General features: G+C 39.9%; 1 protein-coding gene across 4 annotated transcripts in view; it reads left to right on the top strand.

Annotated features, from left to right (window-relative positions):
• Window positions 1-27,991, top strand: part of pdxdc1 (pyridoxal-dependent decarboxylase domain containing 1) — a 91,617-nt gene that overhangs the window by 30,383 nt on the left and 33,243 nt on the right. For all 4 annotated transcript variants that reach the window (XM_041817417.1, XM_041817418.1, XM_041817419.1 and 1 more), the window contains 7 exons: window positions 17,900-18,089; window positions 19,180-19,248; window positions 19,335-19,413; window positions 19,548-19,632; window positions 19,771-19,819; window positions 21,558-21,659; window positions 25,492-25,617. In XM_041817417.1, the coding sequence (XP_041673351.1) occupies window positions 17,900-18,089; window positions 19,180-19,248; window positions 19,335-19,413; window positions 19,548-19,632; window positions 19,771-19,819; window positions 21,558-21,659; window positions 25,492-25,617 (700 nt within the window). The remainder of the gene's footprint in view (window positions 1-17,899; window positions 18,090-19,179; window positions 19,249-19,334; window positions 19,414-19,547; window positions 19,633-19,770; window positions 19,820-21,557; window positions 21,660-25,491; window positions 25,618-27,991) is intronic.

Genomic DNA, 27,991 nt, shown 5'->3' with positions numbered 1-27,991 from the left:
TCTTTTGCCTTTGGTCTGATTGTACAGTTAGACTGGTTGAGTTGCACAGGAGTCTTGGAGCCGGGAGCAGATTTTTAGAGGGCTGATGAATGATGGTTGAAGACAGGGAGAGAGAAAAATTAATTGTAAAAGGTTATTTTCAAAAACCTACTAAAACAGCCTGAGCTGAATACAATGACAATACAAAAAACAATACAAACAGACAATCTGGAGATGAGTGGAAGACAGAGCCAGCTTGAAAAGTGGTGGCCTGATCAGGGATATGTAGCAGGTATGCAGGCTTGAATGACAGCAGGGGATCCATGCTCAGCTCCTTGAAAACACACAGGGGGAAGGAGGAGAAAGGGAGGCCTTGGTCCTCACATTGGCCCTCATTTATCAAACATGCCTGTGGCAGAAATCTGTGTGTACAGTCATTTCCATGCACAGGTCTGCATTTTTATCAATCTGAGTGTGATTAGAGGATAGGCCTAACCCTGTGGAATTCATCACAGGGCACTGCATGTTAAAAAAAAACCCGCACAGAAGCATTTTCTTCTCCCTGGCTGAGCTCTGAATAACACTCAACCATCACAGGGTGCCAGAGAATACAACTTACAACACTTTAGTCCTGTTTAATGTGAAATGTCCTGCACTGGCTCCTTACTGTTTTACTGTAACTTAAATACTGTGAGAAAGCTCACTGTGGTAAAATGCCTCAACTCATATGCATATTTGCAATAGTTAATGTAAGCTATCTTAATTATGCTATCTACCTCATGAAAACTTGTCCACATCCTTGCATATGTTCTACTTTTGATCATGTCTATTCTGTATTCTTCCAGCATTTTTACACCTTGCAACAATATCATCAATGCACACAGACTTGTATAAACAAGAAAAAGTACCTAAAAATACCATAACATATTTTGGTCTTAATATTTTTACTTTTTCAGTTTAATTTATGTTCATATTTAATGTTTAATTCATGAATATTAAGAGGGTGAGATAAAAAGCCTTATATTGAGGTTGTATACAACTTACAAAACGCATGCCCCTTTGCAACAGTGTTTTAATATGCTGACAGATCTATCAGCATGTGAAGAGCCTTGAATCAGTAATTGGTTGCACCTGTGGCATAAAACACATTTAGACGGATATCACACAGCCTCACTTCGCACTGAGAAAAGTCCAAAATGGATAGAAATGTCTGTGTCAATAGTATTTTTATGTTTAGCCATGTATGATTAAAAAAGTTCCTGTACACTTATATTTATTTGCTCATGTTTATTGAACAAGCTACTAATTGTAGTATCTAATGTAAATCATATCAATTCAAGGTTGTCACAGAGTTGTAATTATTTATCACCTATCTCTGTGTCTTGAAAGTCATAATTACCTGGATTAGAGTTTCAATTGCTACTACTAAACATAAAACAAAAAGTAAGGCTATTTGTGTTTGGTACATCATTTCTTTGTCGTAACAATGCTTCTTGGCAATAAATTTTATACCGTTGGAAAGCCTGTTTATTACCCTTCTAAATGGTGCCACATTTGTAAGGAACATGCATTTGTGGGATGAGCAGCAGAGCTGAGTATGTGGGTTGCACCCATGAAAAATGTGCCAAATCTTCTCTGCCAATGCCAAACAGCTGATTCTGCTGTTGTGGAAATTTCTCGACCTGCCTATAGAGAGTCAAAAAATAAGACTGGAAAGGTACCGTGCACCAAGTGGTTTATTCTCTGTACAGAGTGAGCAACACACAGAACCACACGGCAGTTAGCAGTTCAGAGGTTGGCCCACTGAACAAATGCTTCAGCCTTTTCTTATACCATCTAACACGCCCCTGAGCCTTTGATCAACTTCACAAAACTTCCTTAGCAGAAGAGTAAATCAACTGGGGTACGACAAAACAGATGGTGACCCGTCCAGGAATTTACAGCTAGGTACACTGTCCTGTGGTGATCAAGATATCTTCCTATCATCTCCTCTTTGCTCAGAGAGTGATTTACTGTGGGGTTAGAACAGAAGGGTTCACCAACTCATTCTTTGATCGATTAAACAGATGCACAGCTAAGACTACAGACTATCTAAATCAAATATCAGGTTAAAATACAAATGCATGATCCTTACAAATGCGGCATCATTTAAAAGGTTAATAAACAGGCTTTCCATCAGTATAAGATTTATTACCAAGAAGCATTGTTACAACAAAGGAAATAATGTACCAAACACAAATTTCCTTTCTATTTGTATAAGTTTAGAAATCTCAAACTTATTCCATTAACTCAGTACAGCCAATATTGTTGTTAAAAACATAAAATCGCATTTCTGCTCAGAATGGTGTAATAGCTCTGTTTTGCTTTGATTATCTGTCAAAAAATACATTTGCATTTTCACTAAGTGTAATGTTTAGTATTCAATCAGACGATCAAAATCCACTTAAAATGGTCAGCTGAATGACCTGAGCAGTCACTTAGCACTTAGAGGTGGTGTAACAAGGTCAATAGTAACAATAACATATAAATTCAATAAATGAATTTTGAATATTATAATTCCACTTCGAAGTTAACTTGACTCTGTTAGTCACAACAAAAACTGAACTCAAAAAATGAATTAAAAACATCCTAACTCTACTTTAAAGTGGTGTGAATAGTTTAACTTGAATAGGATCAGAAACATATGAATCATACAGATTCAAAATAACACAGACTCAGCAGTGACATGGGGCAAATATCTGAGCTCCAAATGTCTGTAGTGGAGCTAAGGGCAGTGAAGTTGCTTTACTCTAGTATGCTGTCTGTTAAAAAGGCCAGCTATTTCCTTGTATAGCTTAGTTATGTTCAGGCATTACAGCGCCCCTTAGTGGACATTTAATGCAGGCATAGTTATGGACAGCTAATTCAGGATCCTTCTTTAATCAGGACCTTCAGAATGAAACTTACCATGTGCTCCTGAGGTCTTCACTGTCTGTTCACCTCTAATTTCAGTGTTGTCTGTGCATGCAGCTAAGCGTAAGTTATTTACTTTAAGTGGTTTAGATTTCTTTATGTTTCTCTGTTATCTGTTGCAGAATTCTAGTAGCACATTGATAAATCATGCTAATTAGCATGATTAGCTCGTTCACATAGCTGTGAAGTTAAGTATTGCTGTATATAACAGTCTTTTGATTTGGATTTGTAAGGCATGATTCAGGACTTAATGTCAATTTAAGTTTCTCCTTAGTAGCATTCACTATTGGTGATGTTGTACATTATAGATATTTCCTTTGTATCTCCTCTATAGAACCACATGTAACCAACACTTAAAGGAAAGGAGGAAGAATGCTTTTCTACTTTATTCATTAAACAAGCTTGAGTGAAGGACAATTTCGACTTGTGTTCTTGCCGGACATGCTGTAGTGGGTGCCAGACAGCCCCTGGGCAATTCTGAATCTAGATATTGGCAATCCAAAACATGGTCCTTCGAGCCGGATATGGCAAATACTACAGACAACAACCCGTCCTCTCTCAGTGATGTAATCAGAGGCAGGCGCTCTACATGGCTACCTCATTACCTTAACGACTATGAAGTAGAGTATGGACCACATGATACAGAGCAAGAATATGTCAACACAGACAGATTATCCATTGGCCAAATATCGGAAGACAGCCTTCTATCCATCTCAAGCTATGATGAGCCCTTGATGGGTCTTCCTACACCGAAAGCCCGAGAGAAAGGAAGAAACAGGGATGAATCTGTGACTCCAACAGGACAACTGCCTCTAGCCTCAGCTCATCCATTCCACCCCTCAGAGACACACAGCAGTAATGAGGAAATAGCCTCAACCTTTCCAGGTAAAGATGCAAGTTACGGTAAGGTGGCCATTAGAGATCATCGGGATCCACACCTGACAGGTAAATTTAGATCTGTGCCAGTCGGAAAGGACAGACTGCCCTCAGAGCTCAGAAATGATGAGGTGGGTGAGATGGCTGACAGGTTAAGAAATGTAGGTCCTTTTGCAGTAACTCAGTCACCTGTTTGTAGTCGCCGAGGTGAGCCACCTGAGCACTGCCACTATGAGTCACCTGTTTGTAGTCGCCGAGGTGAGCCACCTGAGCACCGCCACTATGAGTTACCTGTCTGTAGTCGCAGAGGTGAGTCACCAATATATCACCAACGCAACAAGTCACCTGTTTATCACTGTCGCCATGGATCTCCTGACCATCATCGCTATAGGTCACCTGACTATTACCATCGCCGTGATGTACCAGCTCGCTGCAGCCATGGATCAGCAGCGCCATGTCACCATCATGAAACACCTGATCCTTTCTCCTATGAGGCATCTAGCTATCATCAAGGAGCACCTTACTCTCGCTACCGTGAGTCAACTGAGTGCCACTGCTACCATCAAACCCCTGATTGCCACCGACAACAGTTGCCTTACTGTCACCGCCAACAGTTATCACCTGATCACCAGCAACTCTACTACCAAGCATCATGTGACCATGAACCACCTCACTATTACCATCAGAGTGCAAACTCACCTTACCCCTTGACACCTCCTGGATATCCCCAACAGCGAACCGAACCAAGACAGCGTACCACATTTGTACGACATTCCTCACCACCACCTAACCATGAGTCAACATACCGTGGGCCAACACCAACTATTCCTTACTTTGTTAATGAAGACCCAAGGGAGTTTGCCAGACTAAAGGTTGCGTTGGATAACCTTCTGCCCTTGGATGCTACTGAACAGTTCAAATTCCAGATTCTGTTAGATCATCTCAAGTTGGAAGAGGCCTCACTAATTGCTGATTCCTACTGTAATAGTCGTCAGCCCTACAGTAACACCATGAATGCCCTCACTGAACTTTATGGTCAACCACATCAACTGGCATTAAAGCACATTGCTCAGCTCATGGATGACCCCAATATCAGAAGCGGTGACACCAAGACGTTCCGTAAATTTGCATTGAAGGTACATGCATTAGTTGGGATGTTAGACCAGTTAGGAGATCTTGGACAAACTGAACTCAAATGTGGCTCTCACATTTCACGGCTTTTAGCCAAATTGCCACATCATTTGAGAGCTAACTTCAAGAGACACATCAATCCGCTCCAGACACCAATCCCAACTCTTGTTCATCTGGCAAAATGGCTGGAGTATGAGGTCAGAGTGCAAGAGGATGGCACTCAGTATCACACTGGTCAGGAAAGGGAGCGCTACAGCAATCGAAAGGAACAGCAGCGAGTAGAAAGGCCAAAGAGCATCTCTGTACTCCAAGGAAGTGAGCAAAAGGAAACATGTGTGAAGCCACTAATGACACCAGAAGTCATAAAGGGTCCCAGAGAGCCCCCTGTGAAATTCTGCCCATTTTGCAACACTACTCAGCACTTCCTGAACCAATGTCCCAATTTCAAGATCCTTTCTCAAGAGCAAATCGAGACTTTGATTCGCTCAAATAAGAAATGCTGGAAATGTGGGCGAGATCATTGATCAGGACAGTGCACACTCAAGGCCAAGTGTAAAATATGCAAGAGGAAACATCTGGATGTTCTTCATGCCGTCAATAATGCCCAGGCCACAAACCCAGGCTCAAACAAGCATGCTGCAGAAGAAAATGTTAAAACTGTTAGTTCAACACCAGAGACTCTATATGTGGATCAACCTACAAGCAGCAGCAAACTTTTATTGAAAGTTGTTCAAGTTATTCTACGAAATGGAGCTTCATCAATGGACACATATGCAGTACTTGATGATGGCTCTGAGCGCACCATCTTGCTTCATGAGGCAGCTCAACAGCTAGGTCTAATAGGAAGCCCTGAAGAATTACATCTGCGAACCATACGGCATGACATCTGCATACTTCATGGCTCCACTGTGTCCTTCTCAGTATCCTCTGCTACTCATCCGGATTGTGAATTTCAAATCCAGCAAGCATTCACGGCAAAGGAGCTTGGTTTGGCAAGTCATACCTACCCTGTTGCAGCTCTTAAGAAGAAATATTATCATCTTCGAGATCTGCCCCTACCCGCCATCAATCAGGCACGACCCTTACTGCTCATAGGTTCAGATTACCCCCATCTGATCCTTCCAACAGAACCAGTGTGGCAAGGGCCTCCAGACGAACCAGCAGCAGTCAAAACTCCACTGGGCTGGACTCTTCAAGGCCCAGCAAGACATCTCAAGCATAGCCTCACTTCTGCACAGTGTCTCCAGACATCCGCCATGTCACCTCCTGCTGAACTTTTTCATCAGGTCGAAAGATTGTGGCAGCTGGATATCCTTCCATACAAGAGTGAAAAGACTGTAACACGATCAAGGGAGGACACTGAAGCTATCCAGAGGTTGGAGGAAAAAACTGTGCAAGTTGAAGTCGACGGCACCCAAAGATATGCCACATCTCTCTTGTGGAAAAGGAACCTCCCAACACTAGAGGCTCCTAGGGAGGCTGTCCTGGCAAACCTGCGGAATACTGAGAAGCGTCTTGTTAAGGATCCTAGTAAGGCTGAGTCTTATAAGGAGAAAATTAATAAGCTTCTCACCTCAGGATGCATTGAGAAGATTTCTCCTTCAGAAGTCGCTGCCAGCCCGGGGTGGTACATTCCCCACCACATGGTGAGTCACAATGCAAAAAATCGCATTGTCTTTAACTGTTCCTTCCAACACAAGGGTCAGGGTGTGAATGAACATCTCCTTCCTGGCCCACTATTGGGATCAACTTTATTGGGAGTTCTCTTACATTTCCGTGAACATGCAGTGGCAATTAGCAGTGACATTAAGGGAATGTTCCATCAGGTGCGTCTTCTTCCTGAGGACCAGCCCTTTCTCTGATTCATATGGCGAGATGTAAACAACAAGCATCCAGAGGTCTATCAGTGTTTAGTACTACCATTTGGAACCACTTGTAGTCCCTGCTGTGCAGTGTTTGCCCTGCAAAAGCATGTGAGAGACCACAGTCCGCCTGATGATGATGTGCAAACTTCAGTGGTGCGCTGTTTCTATGTGGATAACTGGCTACAAAGCGTACCTACTTTGGAGGCAGCTAAAGGCCTAGTGGACAAGCTAAGAAATCTCTTCGCTGAGGGTGGATTTGACTTGCGACAGTGGGCCAGCAATTATCCAGAAGTGATCAGTCACTTACCTCCAGAATGCACATCAGAGAGCAGCAAACTGTGGCTCACACAAAATTGCAACGACCCCCAAGAACTTGCCTTGGGCTTAATATGGCATTGTCAATCAGATACCCTTGGATACAAACCAGCCCAAATGGTTAAAGAGGACCCTACCATGCGTGTTATCTATAGGGTTCTAGCCAGCCAGTTTGACCCTTTGGGGTTTATTACCCCATATATCACCAGGGCAAAGATTCTTGTGCAAAGGCTCTGGACCAAGAAGCGCGACTGGGATGACACAGACTTACCTGAAGACCTGCTAAAAGTCTGGACTTCTTGGGAGAATGAGCTTTCTCAGCTCTCAGAACTGTCTATTCCCAGGTGCTACACAAAGCCTGACTTGGATCTCTCCACATGCCGAAGAAGTGTACATATCTTCAGTGATGCATCAGAATGCGCATATGGTGCAGTAAGTTATCTCCTTGTTGAAGATGAAAAGGGACAAGTGCAGGTGGCCTTTTTGGCAGCCAGGTCCCGTGTTGCCCCAAAACGGCAACTCTCAATCCCAAGGTTAGAGCTTTGTGCAGCTTTGACGGGAGCCCAGTTGGCAACAGTACTGAAGAAAGAGCTCACCCTTGAAATCCATGACTATGTCTTCTGGACTGATTCCACCACAGTCTTAACCTGGCTTCAGTCTGAGTCTTGTAAATACAAGGTGTTTGTTGGAACCAGGGTATCTGAAATCCAGGAGCTGACAGATCCATTGTCCTGGCACTACATTGACTCACAACAGATCCCGGCAGATGACATCACTCGGGGTAAAACTCTGTTGCAGCTCAAAGGGTGCAATCGTTGGAGTCAAGGACCTGAATTCTTATGGAAACACCCATCACTGTGGCCAGTCAAACCAGAAGTTGTCATTCCTGACACCCCAGAAGAGATGAGGAAATCAGCATTTTGTGGTCTGACAACAACCGACCCAACACCACAACTCCCTGATCCTACTCAGTTTGGAACCCTTCAGGAGCTTATTGAGGCAACCACCCTTGTGAAGCATGGGGGAGTATCTGATGGTTACTCTCTCTCTGCCCAAGATTTTAGACAGGCTGAGTTGTCAGTACACAGACAAGCTCAGTGTGACAGTTTCCCTAATGACATGGCACAACTGAAGGCCGGAAAACCTCTCTGCTCTGACAGCCGTCTGCTAACCTTGGCTCCTGAGCTAGATCCAGCGACGGAATTGATTCGAGTTGGTGGCCGTCTGTGCCGTTGTGACCTGACACCAGATATTCTCCACCCAGTCATTCTAAATCCAGCACATCCAGTCACAAGACTGCTTATTAAGTCCTATGATCAGCAGTTACATCATTCTGGTGCAGATCATGTTTTTTCTGAGCTGAGAAGACATTACTGGGTCCTAAGGGGCAGACAAGCTGTCCGCAAATTTCAGCATGGATGTCCAGAGCGTCAGAAATGGCGGGCAAAGCCAGTGATACCCAAGATGGCGGCTCTACCACCAGCACGTCTTAGGCTCTACCAGCCAGCATTTTATTCCACAGGAATGGACTCCTTCGGTCCTCTTAGTGTTAAAGTTGGTTGAAAGACTGAGAAATGCTGGGGTATCCTCTATAAATGTTTGACAACAAGAGCAGTTCATATCGATCTTCTGTCCAGTCTTGATAGTGATGCCTTCTTGATGTCCTTACGACGGCTCGTGGCTAGGAGAGGCAAACCCCATGAAGTGCTGTCAGACCAAGGTACTAATTTTAAAGGAGGCAATGCAGAACTGATTGAAGCCTTCAAGGCTTTAGCACCGTCTCTGAAAGACCAGTTAGCGGCCCAGCAAATTGAGTTCCACTTTAATCCTCCTAATGCACCATACTTTGGTGGATGCTGGCAAAGGGAGATAAGATCTATTAAATCTGCTCTACGCACAACACTTGGAGCCCAAACTATTCCAGAGGAAGTTCTAAGGACAGTCCTGGTCGAAATAGAGGGTATATTGAACTCCAAGCCCTTGGGTTATGTGTGATCAGATGCAGCTGATCCAGATCCCATAACTCCAAACTGTCTCTTGATGGGGCGGCGGGACTCATAATAAGTGGCAAGAAAACAAAGATGACCTCCAGGTTGGCTCAGTAGTTATGTTGGTGGACCCCCTGTCGCCGAGAGCCCTATGGCTGGTTGGAATCGTTAAAGCCATCATGCTTGGACATGACAACAAAGTACGAGCAGCTGAAATACAAGTAAAGGACAAAACTTATGTTCGCCCAGTGGCTCGTCTGATTCAGCTGCCTGCAATTCCAGAGGGAGATATGGACTCATAGCTGCCCTTATCAGAAACAAATCTGTCCAGACATATTTGGGGGCAGCTGTTAAAAAGGCCAGCTATTTCCTTGTATAGCTTAGTATAACAGCGCCCCTTAGTGGACATTTAATGCAGGCATAGTTATGGACAGCTAATTCAGGATCCTTCTTTAATCAGGACCTTCAGAATGAAACTTACCATGTGCTTCTGGCTGCTCCTGAGGTCTTCACTGTCTGTTCACCTCTAATTTCAGTGTTTTCTATGTGTGCTGCTAAGTGTAAGTTATTTACTTTAAGTGGTTTAGATTTCTTTATGTTTCTCTGTTATCTGTTGCAGAATTCTAGTAGCACATTGATAAATCATGCTAATTAGCATGATTAGCTCGTTCACATAGCTGTGAAGTTAAGTATTGCTGTATATAACAGTCTTTTGATTTGGATTTGTAAGGCATGATTCAGGACTTAATGTCAATTTAAGTTTCTCCTTAGTAGCATTCACTATTGGTGATGTTGTACATCATAGATATTTCCTTTGTATCTCCTCTATAGAACCACATGTAACCAACACTTAAAGGAAAGGAGGAAGAATGCTTTTCTACTTTATTCATTAAACAAGCTTGAGTGAAGGACAATTTCGACTTGTGTTCTTGCCGGACATGCTGTAGTGGGTGCCAGACAGCCCCTGGGCAATTCTGAATCTAGATATTGGCAATCCAAAACACTGTCAATAGACTGTAGAAAGAATTGGACAAACCCCATGTGATGTCAGTCGTCTGCTTACAATAGGCGGACTCAAACAGCTTTTGAAGCCAATCTGTGGACCTTCCATATTGAAATTGCGGTCTCAACCGAACTTTGGATCAACCTAATGGCCCACCCACAAAGCACGACTTCCTGTCAGCCTGCTAGCCAGCATTCCTGTTGACAGAAATGGAGCCTCTGCCTGCCGAGCTATCTGTCATACAAATGAGACAGACCAGTCAGCTTTCATCCTAAATATAATCCAAACGATCGTGGTACAAAAAATCCACCCCCCGTACAGTGGGAGCACAATGAGACACTAGCTAATGAGACACGTTTGGTGTTTTGAACCAGGCTGTAAACCAGTTTATTTTGTGTGTCAAAACCGGCTGTTTAACGTGTGCAGACGGGACTTCCGGTGTTCCTGCAGCCAGCCTCAACTGGACAGTCGCAGTATAGCAATTTTTTGCACTTCAGCATTGGCTTCATTTTCTAAGACCCGAGGTTGCAGCTTGATGCTGTCATGTACTTTGTTGTACAGCTCCGGTAAAGCAGTGTAAGTAATGTAATGTCGAGACGGCAGGGCATAGCGTAAAAAGCTCAAGAAGATGATCGGAGACTTGTAGTGTTAAACACAGCTCTTCTGCTACCACCTCATGAAATGGTCGTGTTACAGATGCTGCAAGTGGCCGTTGGACTGTCTTCGCTCTCAAGTTTCAAGTATTTCACACCGCTGACATTTTTAACACATGAAAGCTAATGTTGCTACCATGGACATTATACTGGTACGTTTACGGCCTGTCAAAAATTGTGCTCCATTTACGGCAACTGATGTAAATGATCAGCTGGGCTGATTGGATCAAATTGCCGATCGCCAATCAATTAAAAATGCTTAGTATCAGCTCCGATCCAATACATGTGATCGGGATCAGGACATCCCTGATCTCAATAGATTAGAATATAATCAAAAAGTAGATTTATTTCAGTAACTTAATTCAAAAAGGTAAATTCATATATTCTTACACATACTCATATATTTCAAGAGTTTATTTCTTTGAATTTTAATGATCATGGCTTATAGCTAATGGAAACCCCAAATGCAATATCTCAGAAAATTAGAACATTGTGAAAAAATTTAATATTGGAGACTCATGGTATCGCACTTTTTACGGGCTAAACCTGGGTAAATAACTAATTCCAGAAACTAAAGCCCTAACATCCACTGTATTAAAGAAAAGAGGTAGGAAAAAAACAGGACTGGTTTGTCAGTATTGGAAACACAGGCTGGGTAAGCTAATGTGCATGCCGGTGTCATCTGGGCATCTGGCCAGCCTAGTTCACTCTTGAAGCATTGTGTTCAAGTTTCATTCAAGTCCATGGGAGTTGGTTTTCTATAGAGTCCAGGTTTGTGTCTTCTCCTTCAGGTGGCATCCCCTGCTACCTGAGTCTTGTGACGTCAGTTAAAGGTGGAACAGTCACAGCTTCGCGCGTGCTGCTGGCATGGTGCAGTGTCAGACATTCCAACACAGCTTAACCCAATATTTTTTTTTTCACATGAAAAACAGTCCAAAAAAATGCACAAAGAGAAAGGAAAGGAAGAGGAACTGTATCTATCATGCTTATCATTCCTATCAGATTCTAATCAGCTAATTAACTCAAAACACCTGCAAAAGATTCCTGTGCCTTTAAATGGTTTCTCAGTCTGGATCAGTAGCCACAGTCATGGGGAAGACTGCTGACTCTACAGATGTCCAGATTCATTGACATCCACAAGGAGGGTAAGACACAAAAGGTCACTGCTGAAGAAGCAGAGTGCTGTATCCAGGCACATTAAAGAAACGTTGTATGGAATGAAAAAAATGTGGTAAAAATAAAAAAGGAGCACAGTTAACAGGGATAACCACAGTCTTGAGAGGACCATGAAACTAAGTCCATTCAAGAATTTGGAGGAGCCTCACAAGGAGTGGACTGCAGCACAGACAGGTCCAGGATATGGACTACAACTGTTGCATTCCTTGTGTCAAGCCACTCTTGAACCAGAGACAGCTTCAGAGGTGTCTTACCTGGGCTAAGGAAAAAACGGACTGGACTGTTGTGGGTCTCAGTGGTCTGAGGTCCTCTTTTCAGATGAAAATACATTTTGCATTTCATTTGGGAATCAAGGTCCCAGAGTCTGGAGGAAGAGAATCCAAATTTCTTGAGGTCCAGTGTTATGTTTCCACAGTCACTGATGGTTTGGGCTGCCATGTCATCTGCTGGTGTTGGTCCACTGTTTCAACAGGTCCAAAGTCAGCGCAGCTGTCTACCAGGAAGTTTTAGAGCACTTCATGCTTCCCTCTGCTGACAAGCTTTATATGGAGATGCTGATTTCATTTTCCAGCAGGACTTGGCACCTGCCCACACTGCCAAAGTACCAATTCCTGGTTTAAGGACCATGGTATCCCTGTGCTTGACTGGCCAACAAACTGGTTTGACCTAAAACCCCATAGATATGGGGTATTGCGAAAAGGAAGATGAGAGACACTAGACCCAACAACGCAGAAGAGCTGAAGGCCACTGTCAGAGCAACCTGGGCTTCCATAACACCTTAGCAGTGCACCAGACTGAACACCTCCATGCCATAACACATTGCTGCAGTAATTCAGCAGACAAAGTATTGAAGATGATGTGCATCACAATAATCATCATACAGTATGAATATGGGAGAGCATCGACAGAAAGTGACAGAAGAAGCTCCGACTGGAATAGGAGACAGCACATCTTGGTAGATGATTTACTAGAGAGTCGTCACATCATCATCACTCGAGTTGAAATCGCTCATATTATCTTTGTTGTAGCTTGGTGTGGTGTGTTATCGTCCCTGTGGAAGCCTGCAGACCCACACGGCTGATCAGAGGATCAGTGTGCGGCGTAAGGAGACAAAATTGGGAAAGCTGCATTGTAAATTAGTGCCTGATAGAGAGGGGTTTTTCGGGAGAAATTAATCACTTGGTATGTTTTTGACACACCGTACAGGTGAGCCAACATATTGTCTTGACCAATTTTTACATAAAACTTGTTAAACTAAGCGGATAAAATGAACCCGTCTACAGCCACTATGCGCCTGATCTCTCTGAGAATGTTAATAGACTGCAGATCTTTTAGGGTCATGATAACTTAAATTCAGAATTAAAAACATATCAGTCGTGAAAATTTACAATTGATAGAGACTCTTTTGATTTATCACACTTTCTTTACTCTAGCAGTGCTCTGAGACCACATAACTTCATGGAGTTTAAGCAGCATTTTCAAATAAGAGTGTCCAAGACAAATACTAGCATTTCAGCTCAATACTCAAAAAGCTCTCGAAAGAACAGAAAACAGTAGAGTATACTCTTGCCTGGAATGTCCACAATCCATCTTACCATGTACGAACAGAGTTTGTGTCTTTCCTCTTTCTTTGTTAAACAAGTGGACTGTGGCTCAATTGGTAGAGTTTGTCGTCTCGCAATCGGACAGTCGTGAGTTTGATGTCGGTGTCCTTTGGCAAGACACTTCACCCCCCCAGTTTGCTGGTATTAGCTAATACTGATGGCCAATTCTCCATAGCAACCTCTACCGTCAGTGTGTGAATGAGGAGTGAATGGTGTAAAAGCATATGAATGGGTAGGTGTGACCTGCAGTGTAAAAGCCCTTTGGGTTGTCAGATGACTAGAAAAGCACAGTACAAGCTCAAGTCCATTTACCAATTACAAGACTGTGGGGAAACCCAGTGTGCATTTATTGTTGCACGAGCTCTAGCAATGAAAAAAAAAAATCATCTTTCCCTTTCACCTTTCTCCTCTGTGGCCAGCCTTACATATGATACTGATGTGTATGTTTTGTGATAACTTTTAGCATACAATAAAATCAAGGTTGATTTTTCTGCCTCAAGAGAATAGCTGAGTTAAAGACATACTAGGTTAGCTAACTTTAGTAGAAGAAAGTGAGTTCAGAAATGAAAAGTTAAGGTTTAGATGACTTTTTCATATTATTATAAAATAAGATAAAACTGACACAAATAATGATTAACAGATTAATGGATGAGTACTCAGCTGTTGAAATGATAATGGCTACAGTGAAGTGGATGTGGCCACCTTAGGCCATCCATTGGTTTGTGTGACTACTGCTTAGAGATTGTTTGTCATTTGATCTTTGCGATCTCTTTTTTTTCCTCTAAAAGTTGAAAAACTGCTACTGAATATCACCAAGCTGACAGCAGGCTGCAACCACATGCAATTCAAAGCAAAGATGCCCTCAGTAATGAGTAATGTTCACATGATTGAAATTGGAAAGATTTATGTGATGAATTTTGATATACAGTAAAATGATCTAAAACCCATGCTACATAAAACACTTAAGTTTTATGTAGTTATAGCATCATTAATGGGTTTTAATTTAAATTCCAAGCTGATGTGAAGTAGCAATTCTTAGGAGTCATACTTTTTGACTCTTTTTGTGTTGCTTTGTGTTTTGTCACACATTTCATGTGTATATTGTAAAAACCTTTAGGATATGGTGTCATTCATCATAAAGGAGCAGGCACTGTAGAAGACTCTAGGATGTGGCCAAATGTGTTTATTATTACACAACACTTCTATATTATACAATGAGCAAAATACAATTTTGAAGTAGTTTCTTTCAAGAAGTTGCCACTCAGATTACAATATTTTGAAACTGTATAAGATACCTTGTGCTCTTATTTCTACACATTTGGTCAAAGGATTTTTTTTTGCTATATACTGAAGAAAAAAGCCCAAATTGAATTGAAGGCACCAGTAATTAAAAACTTAGTATTAGAGTAAAATTCCTATTTTATCTGATTATGTTTGGCAACTGAACATACACTCACCTCCAGAAGTATTGGAACAGTGAGGCCAATTCTTTTATTTTTGCCGTAGACTGAAAATATTTGGGTTTGATTTCAAAAGATGAATATGAGACAAGAGATCAAATTTCAGCTTTAATTTCCAGATATTTACATCTGGATCTGATACACAACTTCCACTTTGGTTTGAACCCACCCACTTTCATGTGTTGAAACATGTGACTGACATGTGTGTTTTGTTGCATAGACGTGTCCTATTACAATGACTGCATTTACATGGACTTGAGTATCCCGGTTATGAATCAAATCAGTTTTTATCATGTTCTGGATACTGTGCTTACATGCACACAGAGAAACCCGGTTATTCATATCCCTGTATACATGAGAAAAACTAGTATCCCGGTTTCTGATCACTGAATCGTATCTGTGCAGGAAGTTGTTATGTTATTTTACAACACCAGATGAGGTAAGTTTGAAATTTAAAAAAAAATTCGATCACTGTTATTTTGGGTTTAACACAGTTAAATGCCAACATCACGTTGCAGAAATGGGTTCCATCTCGTTCCAACAACATGAAAAAAATAATAATCTCGTTTATATTAAGAACGTTTGCTTACAGATAATAAAGCATCTGCAGAAAAGAGACTAAGAGGATGGCAAGGAGTGAAAGAGAGATCTCAAATAAATAAGCTTAATATAACTTGATATTTCAAATTTTTGTCACTATTAGGCTATTAGAATTATTATTATTAAACACTACCAAAGTTTTGCAGAGACACCAAGAAAGAGCAAAGCAACTTGCAGTTGACTAACTTCACTAAATAACTGTCCTGGAAAGGACTTGAAAATAAAATTCTGTTAAAACAGGGGCAGCTCAGAGTGGGCCCTGAAAAAGGTTATGCTCTTACTTTGAGAAGTACACCGGAAGAGTCATCGTTTCTAAAGTTCAGGACTGGGAAGCATTGGCAAACTGTGCAGGATGCTTACCGAGTGCCGTCTTTCCATCTTCAGCTCACAGAGCTCTAATTCCTGGTAACTCATGGTGTGAGCGGTCATTCTCTGTCTCCACAGTCAACTATGCTCAAGTTTCATTCATGGCTGAAAATTAAACCAGGATACTGTAATATCCTGGTTTCTGAAGACGTATACATGCTCAAAGAGAAACCGGGATACTCAAAAAAACCTGACAGAGACCGGGATACTCAAGTCCATGTAAACGCAGTCATTTGTTATTCACACAGTAAATGACGCTGAATGTCTACGCTCAGTTTCAGATTTGAGTTTTGCCTGCGCAGACTGCATTTAGAGGTATAACCAACATGAAACCAGAAAGCTGTCTATGGGTGAAAAACAAGCGATTGTCAAGTTGAGAGAAGATGAAAAATCAATCAGAGCCACTACGCAAACATTGGCCATAGTCAGTGAATTGAGGAAGAAAGAAACCACTGGTGTACTAAGTAACAGACGTCAAATGGGTAGGCCAAGGAAAACAGCAGCAGTTGATGAAAGAAAGATTGTGAGATCTGTAAAGAAAGACCCTGAAATAACTGTTAGTGACATCAGCAACAACCTCCAAGGAGCAGGAGTGACGATATCACAATCTACTGTTCGCAAACGTCTTAATGAACAAAAGTACAGAAGCTACACCACAAGATGAAAACCATTCATTAGTCAGAAGAACAAGAAGGCCAGGCTATATTTTGCCAAAAGGTACAAGGAAGAGCCTTTAAAATTCTGGGACAAAAATGTTATGGACTTTGGTAAAGATGAACCTTTACCAAGGTGATGGAAAGTTTGGAGAAAGATAAGGTCTGCTCACGATCCCAAACATACAAGCTCATGTTTGAAACACAGTGAAAGTAATGTCATGGCTTGGGCTTGCAATGGCTTCTTCTTGGGTAGGCTCAATAATCTTCATTGATGATGTAACACATGATGGCAGCAGCAAAATGAATTTAGACTGGCCAAGTCAATCTCCAGACTTAAACCCTTTAGAGCATGCATTTTACCTGCTAAAGCAGAGACTGAAGGGAGTAACCCCCCAAAATAAACAACTGAAAGAGGCTGCGGTGAAAGCCTGGAAAAGCATCACAAAAGAAGAATGCAAAAGTTGGGTGATTTCACCGGGTCACAGGCTTGATGCAGTTATTGCAACTGAAGAATTTGCAATTAAATATTAAAGGTGCAGTGTGTAATATTTAGCCTCTTAGCATTTAGCAAAACAAGCTTGGTTAAAATGAAACATAACATTTATAAGTAGATTGATCTTAATTAGTGTTGACATCTGATAACACATTTTTTAAATTTATGTTTTAAATTAACTCAGAATAAGCCTTTTATTCATACATAGGGAGGGTCCCCTCCAAGGACGCTGCCATCTTGGATTTTTGCATTTTGCCTGTTTCTATGGCACCATAGAAGGAACCAAATAACAGTTAAGCATGTATTGATTTTTAAACCTCACTGGTTCCCACAGTTATCACCAGAGAAATGAGCATCACACTCCAGAATTGACTGTTAGATGTTGATAGTCCCATCTTTACACACTGTACCTTTAAATCATTTTCATTTTAATCTATTTTAAGTCTATCTGCTCCAATACTTTTGCTCAACAAAAAAGTTGGTGTCCTGTTACAAATAATGCTATATTCTAAGTTGTCTATTAGATTCAGATGTAAAACTGGAAAATGTAAACTATGTAGCATTAATTACCATGTAAACTGGAAATTAATGCTAAATTGTTGATCTCCTGTCTCATATTCATCTTTTGATGTCAAACCCAAAAGCTTTCAGTCTACGGCAAAAATAAAGGAGTTGGCCTCACTGTTCCAATACTTTTGGAGGGGAGGAGTGTATTTGTTAAGGCCATGGTAATGTTTTTCTTCAGTAATTTCTCTTAAACCATTTGATAATCTGCCCATCAGGTATGAAAACGGTTCAGCATACTTTCATGAGGATGACAGGGATGGCCTAGTTAAAGTGTGTCGACTGGTCATAAATGCACGTTATGAAGAATATCCCTCTGAGGGCTATGCAGTCCTCAGTTACAAACAGCCAGTCATCTATCAGAGTGCCTCTGGTAGGCCTGGACTGGGACAACATCTATGCAGCCAGGTAGGACTCAAAGTATTTTAAATGTTTGTTGTTGGTTACATGTTTAATATTACATAGGTGGTATATAAGAGCTGATAATTGAACAACAATGCATAATGTTAGAATGCTGCATAATGTTACCAAAAAAGGTAACAAAAACTATAAAGAATTAACTGGTTGATAATGTCACAAAATGCTGCTGTTGTATTTTACATCTGTTGCATTATGAAGTTGGCAAATATTTTTTCTCCTAATAATGTGATAACCTCATTACATTATTGAGTGAGTCAAAAATTATTATTATAATTTCTGCTGGTGCTGTGAAGTTGCGTTGATGTCCACTGTGTAGCAGTTCAATCAGAGAGTGATCTCCATTAACGGGGCATGTCTTTGAGTAAAAAGAATTCTGGGAAGCCTGCTCACATGTGTCTCTGTTCATCAGTCTTCAAATCTCAGTCTTAAGTCTTTGGTCTTCAAACCTGCTAAGGGTCTTTGGGACGGTCCTTAAGATGGCAGATCAGAAACTATTTCCGGTTCGACCAAAGACAAAGATAAATAAGTGACGGGATCCACTGAGAGTGTTTCACAAAATGTTGTGTTGTTCTTATCAGTTCACATGTGCATTAACAAACACACACACACACGCACACACACACATGCGCGCACACATGCCCGGGCCCAGGAGCGGTGTTATTTTGTATGAACGTAGTTTACTCTTAAACTAAAGTTAAAACTATTGAAAGAGTGCTTTTAGTGCAGACTACACTCTATTGGGAGGAAATTACTATGCGTATCCATAAATTTTTGAGTAACTCTATAATATATAAGATTATTACTTTATTTGAAGAAAAATATTTTCTTGCCGTATAACGTAACAAAAGACGCGAAAAGTAACAGCAGCATATTGTTACATTTCTGACCAGTTTTTACATTGTGAGTTTTTCATTACTTTTTGTTACATTATGCATCGTTACATCATCACCTCTTACAGTGACACATAAAATATCCAGCTTTTATCAGTATTACATAATCACACATTAAAATAATTTTATTCTCTGCAACTGAACAAATGATAGAGAGTAAATGTAATTCTTAGTTTCTGTGTCATTAGCTTGGGCTCCCACTCTCTAGTCTGTGCACTGTCCCATGCAACACCGTCTTTGGATCCCAACACCAAATGGTAGGTTTATCCAAATAAAAAACACAAACATCTTTTGAGACAATTCAAAGAATTAACTGTGACTCATATCCTGTTTGCATTATCAGGACATTGCTCTGTTGGACAAACTTATCAGAGAAGACATAGAAGCTGGAAAAATTCCATTGTTGTTGATCGCCAATGCAGGTCAAAAAAATAATCAACGCTTAGATAACGTTCTTTATTCTTTAGAGGCTAAATACTAGTATATTGCAGAAGTTTGTAAAAGTTTGGGAAAATTGGTACATTTCTTATGTTACTTTTTCCCTATTTTTTGACAGGAACTCCTTGGACAGGACATACAGACAAATTGGGTCGTCTCAGGAATCTTTGTGACCAGTACAACATTTGGCTTCATGCTGAGGGGTAATTCGTTGCTATTACTGAACAGATAGTTCTGTGTTCCCCTAATTTTCCTACATTGCCCTTGTCGAAGAGAGGCTGTTGTCTTTCAGCTGTGAAGTTATCATTTACAGTATTATGGCAATGTGCTTTCTTTAACAGAGTCAACCTGGCAACCCTGGCACTTGGTCAGGTCACCTCAGCTGTCATGGTAATCTACTTTTGATGATAATCTGATCAAAAACTTTAAAAAGAATACTGCAGCACTTATTACATTTGCATCTGTATTTCACTGTACAGACTCACTGTCTAACGCTGGGGGTTGGGAGTGGGGAGGGTAACAGCCCGGTCCAATGTAATAGCCATTTGAGCCCGAAAGCACAAGAATTCTAAGTTTCATTTGTGAAAAGTGGTTAATTACAGGAGCTAGGTGTCAAACATAAAATTGAGAGATCAAAAGGTTTCAGAAGAAACTCTACCCAACTGGCAAATTACTGTAAACTTAAATCATTTCTGAGGTTCTACAGTTTGCCTTAATCAAATCATACTAACCCCACACCCACAACATTCTAGCTCTTTCTCATAGCCAAGGAAGGATCCTCGAACAGCTGTTTTTGAAGGATACTCCATCATTGACTGGTGTCGAAGGACTTTTCCAATGTCAAGGATCGTCAAAAATTTTTCAAGGACTGAGTCCTTCAAACAGAGAATTTCCAAGGATGCACATGACCCACAATCCAGTGCATGTTGTTTTCCTTCTCTTAAAACCCCCCCAAAACAAATAGCTTAATATCAGGAGAAAGACAGGTCCTAGCGTGCTCAGTACACTTAAATGTCCTATTTCCACTGTGAATATGTTGTAATCATTATTTCATTTCATCAAAGTAAAGCTGGATGGGCAAAAGTAGCACCATATAATCTGATAATATTATCATATTATATGATTATATTAAATGATCAATATGATTGTATAATCATATTACTATATATAGTATGATTATATGATGATGTGATAGTTTATTAGTATGGAGGACCAAACCTGCCAAAATTAAAAATAAATAAATAAATAAAAGTAAAAATTAAAAAAAATGTAAAAATAAAGTTCAAAAATTAAATACAAAAAAATAAATGGAAATGGAAATAAATAAATAAACAAATAAATAAATAAATAAATAAATAAATAAATAAATAAATAAATAGCTAAATAAATAAATAAAAATAAAATAAATACAAAAATAAAAAATAAGACTCAAAAATTAAAAATAAATAAATAAAAGTTGAAATAAATACAAAAATGAATATATTAATAGAATTAAATATCAGTAAATGAACAAAAGTGCTCTGCTCTCACATTTATTTATTTCATGCTGCAGACACTGCACGAAATGCAGCAGAAAATGTATTTCATGCTTACAGTGTCTGCAGCATGAAATAAATAAATGTTAGAGTAGAGCACTTTTATTTATTTATTGAAATTTAATTTTTGAGTCTTATTTTTTTATTTTTGTATTTTTACTTTTATTTTTTTATTAATATATATATATATATATATCTTTTTTAAATTTTTTTTATTTCCATTTAAATTTTTTAAATTTCATTTTTGAATCGTATTTTTTTATTTTTTATTTTTGTTTTTATTTTTACTTTTATTTTATTTTTTTAAATTTATTTTTCATTTTGGCAGGTTTGGTCCTTCATATTTTAGATGGTGCTAGGTAAAACTTGTGAAAGTTGTTGCTAGCACCCCTCCCATTTTGAGTTCTGATGCTGCGACCCTTCCTATGACGTAATCAAGCACACTCGCTAGCCTGTTCCAATTGTGTGTTCAAGGGACCTGACTCTGGAGTATCCTTTCCACAGAGGAAGGATCCTGGACTTTGAGAAACAGCTGTCTAATGTTCTGTTCATTTTGGGACTTGAATATATGTGAAGTGTTATCTCTTCTTCAGGCAGCCAACAAAAGTGACAGCATGACACTGACACCGGGTCATTGGCTGGGACTGCCCTCTACACCAGCTGTCACCCTTTATAGACAGGAAGACCCAGCACTGGTACTGCATGTAATTTCATTCGAAGCAAGTGTTTCATGCTTTTCTTCTGTACTCTTTTACAAAGTAGTTGCTCATACAATGTTTTTTTTCTTGTAGTTGTTTTTATTTAAGCCAGAATTGATTTTTGTTACTCTAGTAGACTAGGTCTATTCAAGCTAAATGTTTGTTCTTATCTAGCACTGTCTGTCGCATGTGATTATTAGGACTGTGTGTGTGTTTAAAGAAAGATTGGTTGTTTATACATTTAGATCCATACATATTTAGTGACACAATTTTATTGTTTCTCTTCTGTTTACTTACCACAACAGCTTTGAAATAAAACAGTCAAGTTGTGACTGAAGTGTAGATTTCAGTTTTTATTTTAGAGGTTTTTACAAAAATATTTCATTTACCATTTAGGGATTACAGTTATAGTATTTGGAGCACTGCCATTTATCATTTATCATTTAACATGATACATACAGTATGCATACCAAATTTTGTACATGTAGTGGGAAAACACGAGTGGCTAACTTGATCTAAAATTGGAAGGGGTTGCTACAGACATCACGTCACAACCACGTCTGGAGTGTTGTCAAGTTTTTGAAAAATTGACCATGTGTAAATGACCATGAGTATGTGATTGTTTGAGGAAAAACTGGCACACGATGATCTGCTGAAGAAAAGTTGGTATTGTATGATATTAAGAGGATGCATTAGGGAAAATGGACGGATATTGGAGAGTTCACACTGCACTTTGGAGCTTGATTTAACTACATAGTAATCAAAACAGCATGCCCTCTCCACAATTACATATTAATGCTTTTGTTGCTAATATTTTTAGTGGGACAGAGGACTGAAAGAGTAGCAGTTTTAGTTCATTTGTTCTTTTAAATGCTCTCTTCCCCGTGTGTTTGCTCAATGACATAATAAAGCCATCAGAAATATATAAATAATATATGTAATAAAAGTTTTGACTTAAGAAGAGAATCAAATATATAATGTACAGGAAAGGTGGGGGGGATAGATTTATGCAAAGCTTGGTTTTAACTTGTCACATCCTTAAGAGAGCTGGTGTCCATGTGTGTCTTACAATATGCAGATTACAAGTCTTTTTATTTCCCTTTTAAATGGCGCCACATTTGTAAGGAACATGCATTTTGGGATGCGCAGCGGAGCTGAGTATGTGGGTTGTGCACATGAAGAATTTGCTAATTCTTCTCTGCCAAACAGCTTATTCTGCATTTGACTCTTGTTTGGTGGATTGCCACTGGTTGCAGAATCTCATCTCGATATCTGTATTGAGATTGCCTCCAATGATGACAAGCCTCATTTTAAAGTGAGAGGGACATTGTACTACCCCATTGCAATAACTCCACTGACAGATGTTACTTTATCAGTGCAGCATTCAACATAGAGTTCTCAGCATCTTTTCCGCAGAACCCTAGAACCCAACTGCTATAGGCAAAATCTGGACTCATTGCTGAACATTACGTTCCTACATATGTTCAGGTTCCAGTGCATGTGTTGCCAACACCAGCACAAACAGGCCTGACTGACTGGCAGGCATTTCAGACCTCCTCACATCCCTGTGAACCAGTGAGTGGCTGCATGCAGTCTGTTCTGAATTGTCTGAGCAGAGAGCTGTCAGCCATACCGCTCTGCAAACCTTGACTGCAAATCTGTAGAAGACAGCCTACTTCTTTGGGTGCCAACTTCACAGCCTGTCTCTGGCATTCCCAGTTGAATGGAGGTTTGGAGATGGTTCTAGGGCTTGCTCCAAATAATGCTGCAGTATGGTTTTGCACAACACCAGCTTGAAGTTGCCTTATCCAGATCAGTCAAATGTGGCATGCCTATTCTTGGAGCAGACACCTACTGACCATTGTAGCAGGGCCCATACTCACAGGTCCCGGAAGCTCAAAACAAGAGTCAGTAGCAACAGCAAAACATGCTGTTTGTCATTGGCAGAGAAGATTTGGAACATTTTTAGGGATGCAAGGGTCCGACATTAACAGTCGCCCGAATGCCCAGGGCAACTTCAAAAAGCCGACAGGCAAGCAAAACTTGTAAGGACATGCCTGATCGGGCAAGCACGACTCTGAGCTTTTCTATTTATTAATTATTATTTTCCTCTCTCATTTCTGTTACTATGGGGCCCCTGAGTAGCCAGATGCAGTGTGTCGCTGCCTCCATTGGCTAGCGTGTCTGCTGATGGACAGACAGCTGCTCAGAACACAGTCATGATAGGATCTAACTCAGTGATACTCAACCGGCGGCTCTCGAGCCACACGTCGCTCTTTAGTGACTAGTTGTGGCTCTTTTAAGGCTTTAACTTCCAAATTTAAACGTTTATTATTTTAAATCTGTATAGTATATTTTTGCTGTCGGATGCGCTCGATGGAGGAGCACTGTCATTGCGTTTCTTCAGTAAGCTCATTCATTGAGCTGTGCAGTCTCGTGTCCAAATTGAAGCTTCCCATTTCCTCGTTTTAACTCTTTCTCCAGCCACATCCTGTCAATGCTCTCTCACACCCAGATCGTATGACAATAATGTGCGTCATCAACGAACATAGCACTCACGGATCACACGTGGAGATAACGTAATATCTAGTGAAAGTTGTCCAAACGTGGGTGTTTTATTTGATCTTTAGTGCACTAATGATCATAAATATTATCAAAAGAGCAGAAATATAAAACCAAAGCTCCAAAATGAGGCAGGGTGAAACGACGTGTCTGGAGAGCTGCAGGTGTGAGGCAGGGCTGGTACAAAAAAATAAAAAAATAAAAATCAGTGACATCTGACATTTTACAGACATTTGTATCCCATTAACCTCATAATTATCCACCAGTTCTCAGTTTGATATCATTTCAACTACACATGAACTGATCTATGATCTACCTTACATTCCTGGTTTTGTATTGTGGCTCTCACTAAAGTATTTTTTAGACAATGTGGCTCTTTGGTAGAATAAGGTTGAGTACCACTGGTCTAACTGTTACAGTTACAGGGTGGAACTGTGAAATAGCACTTTAAAGGGGCATTATGTAGTTTTGGGGAAGACATTTTTAATCAAACAAGAAAAATCTTAATTGGTGGATTTTCACGTGTCGGCAAAATTCATGATGAACAAACCAAATAGAAACAGGAGAAAAGCATCATACTTGGTGCATATGTAGCAGACCCCGCCACCTCTCTAGTGTCAGTGTTTTGCTGACCTCATTTTCCTCTAGGAATAGTTAGTTTCATCAGTTATGAAAAAAATATTTCTGAGTTTGTATTATTACCTTATTAGCTAAATATGAGATTCGAGTTTTTGAGTTTCTCCAGAAAACAACCCGGTGCAGCTTTCACATTGCACTGATCGTACAAAGTTAAATATAATTTTCAGTGGGCTAACACATAGCTAATAAATACAGTTTTCTTAAGAAATAAGTGTTGTGTATTGCTTTCCACAGTCGACAGGTAATGGATTTTGATTCTAAGTATGTTTTGAACAAAATTTATGCATTTGGCAGTCAGAAAAAGTACCTCCTAGACAGGGCAAGTAGGAATTTAGATGGGGCAAGTAGATTTGGGAAGCACTTGCCCTGAAGGGCAAATAGACAAAAACCTTAACTTCGGACCCTGCGTGCAATCCACATACTCAGCTCTGCTGCTCATTTTACAAATGCATGTTCCTTACAAATGTGGCACCATTTAAAAGGGAAATAAACTGACTTTTCAGTTGTTTAAGATTTATTGCCAAGAAGTATGTTATTGCAAAGAAATAATATACCAAACACAAATTTCCTTACTTTTTGTGCTAAGTTTAGATGCACTGTCCATACAGTAAATGGTTTTGTGTCTCAGTCTCTGGCAGCAGGTTTGACCTCCAGCCTGCCAGCGGTGAAGCTTCGAGCACTACCTCTCTGGCTGTCCTTGCAGTATCTTGGGAATAATGGAATCATCCAAAGGATCAGACATGCTACTGAGCTGGTAAGTTGTCCCTGAGCCATACAGATGTTTAAGACTGTGCTAACCATCCAAACTGGAAAAACAGTCATGAGCTTCTTTCAAGCTCCCAAACTAGTGACACATTAAGGCAACATGTTTAAAAGATCCCAGAGAATCAGTGGTAGACATGGGTTAAAAGCCTACATCCAAAGATGAAGGGGCAAAGTCAAACAAAGCTCAGATATGGTCCGTTCACCTCAAATGGTCTGGCTTGGTACAGTACAGTTTGTCACTGTTTAGCACACTTTTTTTAAGCGCATATTTATTATAGGGTTTACAAAACAAAGTCACAATACAAAACATAACAAGGCATATGTTGATAAAAATGAATGAATAAATAGAGGAATAGAAAATAGGCAATATCGATAAGAAAAATAAAACATTTAATTCACTTTCTCATCCATCCAACCTTTTATATCTATATTATTTTTTGCAAAGAAATTATAAAACATGTTCCAAATTTTCCACAACTTGTCAAGCTTATTCTTAGCTGTAAAGCTTATTTTTTCCAAAGCCAAGTAATATGTCATTTCTCCAAGCAATTGCGCCTTGACACAAGGTATGTCTGATTTCCATGAGCAGGCAATACACTGTTGAGAAAACAACTATTGAGAAAAGATCTAACCTTTTTGGAGTTAATAAACCCATCTGGATAGAGATTCAATAGACAAAATTTAGGGTTGAGAGGCACTTTCTCGTCAATTATTTGACTTACACAGTGCAATACATTCCTCCAAAATAAAAGTATCTTTGGACATTTCCACATACAGTGAAATAAAGTCCCTTTTTGATCTTTACATTTAAGGCAAGTGTCAGGTATATTAGGATTAAAGTGGTGTAGCTTAGATGGTGATATATACATTCTACTTATCCATTTGTATTGTAATAGTTTGGAGTTTGTGTTTATGGATTGGGTTTGAGCTAGAAAACATGTTTTTGACCATTCCTCCTCTGTTATATTATCCTGAAGATCAGCCCTCTATGCATCTAGTAAATTCTGTGAGGACTCCTTGGATTTTCCAACAAACAACTTGTACAATAAGGAGATCTGTCCCTTGGAGTATAAAAACTTCAAAGTGTAATCTTCCAGGATGGACTTGGAAGGAATTGTTAAACTATTATTTTGTCTGGACAAAATGAAGTTTCTAAGTTGCAAATACTTGAAAAAAATGGTTAGCTGGAATCCCAAATATTGAATTAACTTCCTTAAAAGTACTGAAGACCGACTTTTCATTAAAGAGGCCCCCTACCTTGGCTATACCTTAAGATGCCCAGATCTTAAAACCTAGGTCTGCTCTACCAGGTAGGAAGTTATCATTACCAAAAATTGGCGTGAACAGGGATAGTTTTGTGTTTTCTCTTAAATAAGCAAGTGAATTATGCCAGACCATGAGAATATTTTTGAAGAAAGGGTTTATAGTCTTTTTAATTAGTAGAGTTTCTGTCTGCAGAATGTAGGTTAAAAATTAAAGGGATGTTAACTAGGTGTGATTCTATGGAGACCCACGCTGGAGGATGGTTCAAAATAAAACATTCCTGCTCTGATTTGGGCAGCCCAATAGTACCACTCAAGATTTGGAAGTTGTAACCCACCCCTGTCATATGGTAAATACAGTAGGGATGACCTGAGCCTGGGGCGTTTGTTGTTCCATATGAAGTTCATAAAAGTATTTTTAAGTAGGTGAAAAAATGAAGGCGGGGGAGCAAGTGGGATTGACTGGAATAAAAACAAAAAATTAGGTAAAATTGGCCTTCTCAGCATCCAGTGACAAAAGGGCATTATTTTTTACATCCAAATTTTTCATTAACAATATTAGGCTCTCTCCTGATATTATGAAAGCCTTGCCGTCACAGAACAAAGCCATTCTGGTCAGGGTGAACCATTTGAGGTAAGAGTATATTTAGCCATCTAGCCAATACTTTACAAAGAATCTTCAGATTGTTGTTCAGAAGTGAGATTGCTCTATATGACCCACACAGGGTGGAAGTCTTACCTGGTTTTTAACAATAGAGTGATTGTTGCCATGTTTAAAGAGGGAGGAAGGGATCCATTTTCTAAAAATTTATTAAACATGTTGAGTAGTGGGGTTATTAGCATTTCCTGAAACTTTTTATAAATTTCAATGTCAGGTTGAGGAGACTTTCCCCCATTCATGCTACCAAAAGCTGCAGACAGTTCCTCAGATGTAATATCCATGTCAAGACCTGCAATAGAGTTCTCTTCCAATGGTTTAATGTTCAGGTAATCAAAAAATCCTTCTGCTTCTGTATCACTATGGCTGAATAGTCAGTGCTATATACTGTTTAGCACAGTTAAAAAATAACTGCAGTGTGCAGGTCCCATTAAAGGCAGGCT

Source organism: Cheilinus undulatus, linkage group 21 (genome assembly GCF_018320785.1).
Source record: "Cheilinus undulatus linkage group 21, ASM1832078v1, whole genome shotgun sequence".
Taxonomy (NCBI): Eukaryota; Metazoa; Chordata; class Actinopteri; order Labriformes; family Labridae; genus Cheilinus; species Cheilinus undulatus.
The sequence above is the reverse complement of the archived record's forward strand: the minus strand, read 5'-3'. Positions and strand labels throughout refer to the sequence as shown.